The sequence below is a fragment of the Primulina eburnea genome, chromosome 15 (assembly GCF_022965805.1).
Source record: "Primulina eburnea isolate SZY01 chromosome 15, ASM2296580v1, whole genome shotgun sequence".
Lineage (NCBI taxonomy): Eukaryota > Viridiplantae > Streptophyta > Magnoliopsida > Lamiales > Gesneriaceae > Primulina > Primulina eburnea.
In genome coordinates this window covers 23,442,724-23,448,723 of record NC_133115.1, presented here as the reverse complement: position 1 = coordinate 23,448,723, position 6,000 = coordinate 23,442,724, and the positions used below count along the sequence as shown (strand labels likewise).

The following is a 6,000-nucleotide window of genomic DNA, read 5'->3' as shown; positions in this document are numbered from 1 at the left end:
TGAACAAGAACATCTACAATCTCTAACAGGATTCTACCACACTTTGCAAAATCTATCGTCAAAGGATAGAGTTTATTCACCATAGAGTTTATTCACCCTCCCTCCTATAAAGTCTACATCGATCCCCAACATGATCTCCTTCCTCCGGTTCGATATTGAAGATTCATCTGAAATCTAAGACTTGACAAAACATTTTAAATTTGCATAATAAAATAAACATGTATGCATTCAAAATAATTTGACACTTAGCATCCATTCGTTGGATTATTAAATAAATAAATAAATTAATTCAATCATGCATGGGGTCTACGTGTACTAGTTTTGAGCACTACAATTCCCCTTTAGCCTTTGATTCATAATTGATTCCAAATGGATGAATCTTATATTTGATATTTCGAGCATTTAGTAGGTATATTTAACCTAGAGTTTTGATGATTTTTACTGACTTTTGTTGATTTGATAAATTTTTATTGACATTTACAAAATCTCACAGATTTGCAAACTGATTTATGAGGATTCTCGTAAACTTTTTTTCATTATTTTTATAGACTGTTGTAAACTTTTTGTATATAATTATAAGATTTTTTTACTTAATTTTAACTCATTATTTTTTATAATTTCTTTGAACTAATAATTAATTGACATAGATAACATATTCGGTTTGAAATAATTTTTAAAAATTTATATTAATAAATAAACTAAATTATTTTAATGTTAAATTATTTAATCTTTACATGTATATGTGTATATATGTGAGTTTGTATATATGCTTGTAAATTTTTTTAAAAAATACAACATTCTATTTATAAAATTAAGATGAAAATTGTAAAACAAACCTAGTAATATAATTGCAATTAATTTTTTTAATAAATAAAGTTAAATTTTTTAATTACTATTTTGACTAAAAATTGATTTTTTAAGTATTTTAAATTAATCTGTAAAGTATCACTTTTCTAATAAAAAAATTATATTAATGCAATAGTAAATAATATTATTTTCACATGAATATAATAGTTTACAGATTAATTGAAAATACTAAAAAGATTTTAAAAAAATCAATTTTTAATCAACAAATTAATAATGTTTTAAATTTATTAAAAAAATTACTTTTAGTTTCAATTATATGAACCAATAAATATGATTCTTTTATAAGCAGTGTAATAATTTTATTTAAAAAATTCATAATTAAATAATTTTAAACCTTGTATAATTTAAGATTAAAAGTCATAAAATAATGAAATGAAATGTACTTTTTTATATAACAAATGAAACAAATTATTTTATCAATTATATCATAAAATTTCTTTATAAATTATAGTCTAAATTCTTAATTTTTATTTTATTTTTTATCATGCTTGTTGAGAGACTATTAAACTATTAAAATTAAGAGGTGTAATTTTTTGGATCATCTTTTATTATTATTAAATATTAGGTATAATAAAATTAAAAATCACAAAATCAATTCTAAAATTCACAATTTCCTATTAAATTAAAATAAAAATTACTAAATGAGCAATAAAAATGAAAATTTGAAAAGGAGAAAATAAAATACATATATAGATAAATTTTGAAAATTAGAGAGCGATATAGATAGACGAGAAAAAGAAAGAAGAAAAGAGAGGTGACGTGAGGTTAGAGTTTGATTATGAGTTTGAAGTTTTAAAAATACATTCAAATCTTTACGAATTTCATGAAGTTTTACCAAATAATTTGGTTATAAAGATTTAAGAACATGCCTTGCAAATTGCAACTATATATAATATCTTTTACTATTTATTAAAGTTAAACATATTAGAGTAACTAATTGGTGTCTTGGTCTGTTTTTTAATTTACCTAAATTACCCTCACTCTACTCTCCACGTTTTCTCAAGATCCAATCAGATAATTTCTCCCCTCACAAGTGCCAAACGAGAGAAACGGTTGCCACTTTGAAGCTTCAACGGTTGAACGATATCAGGAGGCGGTGGCTTTCAATTGTGCATTTAACGACAAGCACAGAACCCATCTCTTCCCGAAGGACGGGGGTGCTTTGCACTCGGAAGGCGGCTGCCCCTCTTATCTTCTCTTCCTTGCCGACGGAGGATACGTTCCTTTCGTCGACACCTCGTTTAAACTAATTATAAGCCAGTGAATGTTCGTTTACTATTGTTGATTTAAATTTTCTTTTGAGATAGAGATAGAAATGTTGACTATAAAGAGGGTGCCAACTGTGGTTTCAAACTATCAAGAGAATGCTCCATTGGAGGACCACAAAAGCGTGACGCTGGGCTGTGACCGCAATTTCCTCGGAAGCTGCTGGTTGCCTGGTATTTTCTTGGATTAAATATCATTTTATTTATGAAATTATTTTATGATAATTTCTAGATTTTTTGTTAGCTAAATTAATTGTATTGGGAGTTCAGCGAAAGAAAATCACGGGCGTATATTACTCAAGTTGTATGATGATTTTCTGATGTGCTTCGCTGAAAGGTTGCTAGGGTCGTTGGTAAAAAAATAAAGTCAAATGTTTTATTAGGACAATATCTAGCTTCTATTTATTTCTTGCTTACGAGGAAGTAGCAAACAATGAGGAAACCTCTTGATAAGTCTGAGTTATACTTAGAGTACTTACTTAATTTTTTTTTCATTTTTTCCTTTTCCAGTTTAAAAGTTACCCGTATACAAGTTCAAGAATCCTGATCATTCCATAGTTGCCGAAGAATTTTGTGATGGAGGAATTTCTCAGATTTCCTTTTTAAACAATTTTTTGTTAGGACAGTGGGAGGATCGCATGAGAAGAGGACTTTTTAAGCACGACGTAACATCCTGTGAGACAAAGGTCATTCCAGGGAAGTATGGTTTTATTGCACAGCTGAACAAGGGGAGCCATATCAAGAAACCTCCGACAGAATTTCGTATTGACAAGATCATCCAACCCTTCGATGATAGCAAATTTAACTTCACTAAAGTGGGGCAAGAGGAAGTGCTCTTTAGGTTTGAGCCGGGTACCGGAAACAAATCTTACTACTGTGCCAGTACCTCCGCATCCACCCAGGAAAGTTCACCCATAGTGGTTACGATAAATGTGATTTGTTTTACCACATGACTGAAATTGGTAAACATCGATGCCACATGTTTTGATTTAAATAATTTGATAAACTTTTATTTTATGTACACCAGATAGCTTATTTTTCCTCTTTAAATTTATTTTAGTTTGATTACTGCTGTAACAACGTATTATTTTGTCTTTTATTCGCTAATTTTCTGTATGTGTGTTATTGTAATACGACGAAATAATTTAATTTTGATCGATTTAAGTGGTCTTATATTTTTTAAACTTGATTATTGAAGATATATGGGTAAATGTTGGATTTATGTGTCAAAACTAAGTTTATTTGTGCATATGGCTTGAATTTATGCTGAAACATGTAGTCATACTCTGTAGCATATGGCTCCACTATCTGATGATGAATTGTTGGACTTTGAGATGGCTTGCACTTCCAATTTTCATCAAGCATGAGAATGTTATCAACTTCCTACCAATATGTGTCGAAGAGGAATCCAATTGAAATCAATCGATTTTGATCAAGAATGAGAATTTTATAAACTTCCTACCAATATGTGTCGAAGAGGAAAATGCTTCCTACCAAGTTGTGTCGAAGAATGAAAATTTGGTGAGTTTTGGTCAAGTTATGGGAAAAAATCGTAAGGCATGTAAACTGAAATTTTATGAGGTGTCATAAACTAAGAAATTAGGCAAAAGTTTGATATTGTTAAGGTATTTGAATTCATTCAAGATATTATTGGTGTATTACTCCATTTTGTACTCGAATCATACTGCCCAGATACGTGTTCTTTAGAGTTGTTTGAATTATATTTCCATTCCTTGGATGTATAATTGCCTTCAACTCTTGGTTTATTGGACTCCAGATATTGTGCTTCAGTTTCCTTTCATTTTAATTTCTTGATAAAAAAGTAAGTGATTTCCTGCTTGGAGTTAGGCATATGTAAAATGCAGATTTCTGTTAATTTTTGTCAGCTATTCTTGGTATATTTTCTGGTTCTAGACCTCGAGCAGATGTTGTTTATTGCATAGATGCACTTGCAAGGAGTCTTGGAAAAACAAATAGATGATAAGTGTGCTTCTTCGCCCCATTCTTATTTTCTAATATTTTCTAATATGTACTAGGGTCACTAAATCATTATCTTAAAGCTTCTTAAATATTGTTTTATTATAATCTTTACAGGCAATTAAAACTGTATCTTGGTGTATGACTCCATTTTGTGGATCTATCAATACCATTTTCTTTAGGTCATCACTAAAACTCAACAAATTGATTTATTTATTCACATCAGGTTTGTATATTGCCGATCAATCTAATTACTATATTCTCCTTTATGTGCTAATGATTTTACTTTTTTCTTTGTCAATCCATATTAAATTACACAGTAACACATAAATTCTTTTGGATTTATATACGAAATATTTGTCCATTCATCGGTGAAGTTGGAAAAGATCAAATTCAGATTTTATTATGATTTCTTTCGTTATAAAATAGTATCTTAAAATCCTGTTTATTAATTTGATCTCTATGAAATAGTGACCATATATAATGTCATATGATAATTTTTTTAAATGATAAATAAAAAATACTATTACATCTTTTATATCTTTTACTGTTTTTTAAAGTTGGGTATGTTATAGTAACTAAATTGTGTCTTGGTGATCTACTTCAATCACTCCACAATCTTTTTAAAAAGGTTTGATTTTTATCCCTTCCTTTTTTAGTAATGTTTTTACCCCTTATGAGTGTTTTCAATTTTTTTAATTTATCGTTCCAATTCTAGAATATCGAAAATATGATGCACATCGTGAATGTTAATTAGTTTCTGTTTCCCCTTATGAATGTTTTCAAATTTTAAATTGTACATCAAGGTTTTAAATTTTGTCCAACTCTTTATTCTCTCAGGTTATTTTCATCTTCCTTAATTTTTTTCACCTTTCAATACATATATCTATATATATGCGGAGGATAATCCTTTGTTCCAATATTTTTAAACATTTTCCAATCCAACATTTACTAAATTTTCGGAACAAATGTTGGATTCATAATAAATCGTAGTAACATGAAAATCATTTGACTATTTGTTTACTTTTTTTACGTTGAATTTTATCATTATTTCATATGAGATGATATTGCGGCTTCAAAAGAATAATATTTTTTATGATCAAAACCTACATCATGTAAGCTTAAAAATTGAGTTCGACAGATTTATTTAAGCTTCGGAATCTATTGCCTTTCATGATTCACGTAAAAAATGTTTCAGTATCAAGCTGTTGTAATATCATGAATGTTTAATATATTCATGACACACGCAACGCGTGTGCCTTGGTGGCTAGTGTTAATTAGTTTCGGTTTCCCCTTATGAATGTTTTCAAATTTTAAATTGTAGATCAAGGTTTTAAATTTTGTCCAACTCTTTATTCTCTCAGGTAATTTTCATCTTCCCTTAATTTTTTTCACCTTGCAATTCATATATCTATATATATGCGGAGTATATTCCTTTGTTCCATTTTTAAACAATTTCCAATCCAACATTTACTAAATTTTTCAGAACAAATGTTGGATTCATAATAAATCGCAGTAACATGAAAATCATTTGACTATTTGTTTACTTTTTTTACGTTGAAGTTTATCATTATTTCACATGAGATGATATTGCGGCTTCAAAAGAATAATATTTTTTATGATCAAAACCTATATCATGTAAGCTAAAAAATTGAGTTCGATAGATTTATTTAAGCTTCGGAATCTATTGCCTTTCATGATTCACGTACAAAGTGTTTCGGTGTCATGCTGTTGTAATATCATGAATGTTTAATATATTAGCTTAATGTATTCATTACACACGCAACGCGTGTGCCTCGGTGGCTAGTGTTAATTAGTTTCGGTTTCACCTTATGAATGTTTTCAAATTTTAAATTGTAGATCAAGGTTTTAAATTTTGTCCAACTCTTTA

The 6,000-nt window shown here is 28.6% G+C and overlaps 1 protein-coding gene across 5 annotated transcripts; it reads left to right on the top strand.

Moving 5' to 3' along the window:
* The first annotated feature begins 1,919 nt into the window (after positions 1-1,919).
* On the top strand, positions 1,920-3,942 carry LOC140814512 (GDP-L-galactose phosphorylase 1-like). Of its 5 annotated transcripts, none has more exons than XM_073173526.1 (3): positions 1,921-2,306; positions 2,754-3,064; positions 3,425-3,942. In XM_073173526.1, the coding sequence occupies exons 1-3, from the start codon at positions 2,183-2,185 to the stop codon at positions 3,497-3,499; spliced, it is 510 nt and encodes a 169-aa protein (XP_073029627.1). In that variant the 5' UTR covers positions 1,921-2,182; the 3' UTR covers positions 3,500-3,942. The 5 variants fall into 5 exon arrangements, 2 of the variants coding, with proteins under 2 accessions (XP_073029627.1, XP_073029628.1); XM_073173527.1 differs by having other exon boundaries at positions 1,923-2,306; positions 3,412-3,462; XR_012114121.1 differs by lacking the exon at positions 3,425-3,942 and having other exon boundaries at positions 1,920-2,306; positions 2,759-3,404.
* Positions 3,943-6,000: the final 2,058 nt, after the last annotated feature.

Excerpts from the sequence above, each read along its gene's own strand:
- LOC140814512 (XM_073173526.1), top strand. The coding sequence starts at position 2,183 with ATGTTGACTATAAAGAGGGTGCCAACTGTGGTTTCAAACTATCAAGAG. Across the intron at positions 2,307-2,753 it reads CGGAAGCTGCTGGTTGCCTG|GACAGTGGGAGGATCGCATG; the intron begins GTATTTTCTTGG and ends ATTTTTTGTTAG. Across the intron at positions 3,065-3,424 it reads CCATAGTGGTTACGATAAAT|CATATGGCTCCACTATCTGA; the intron begins GTGATTTGTTTT and ends CATACTCTGTAG.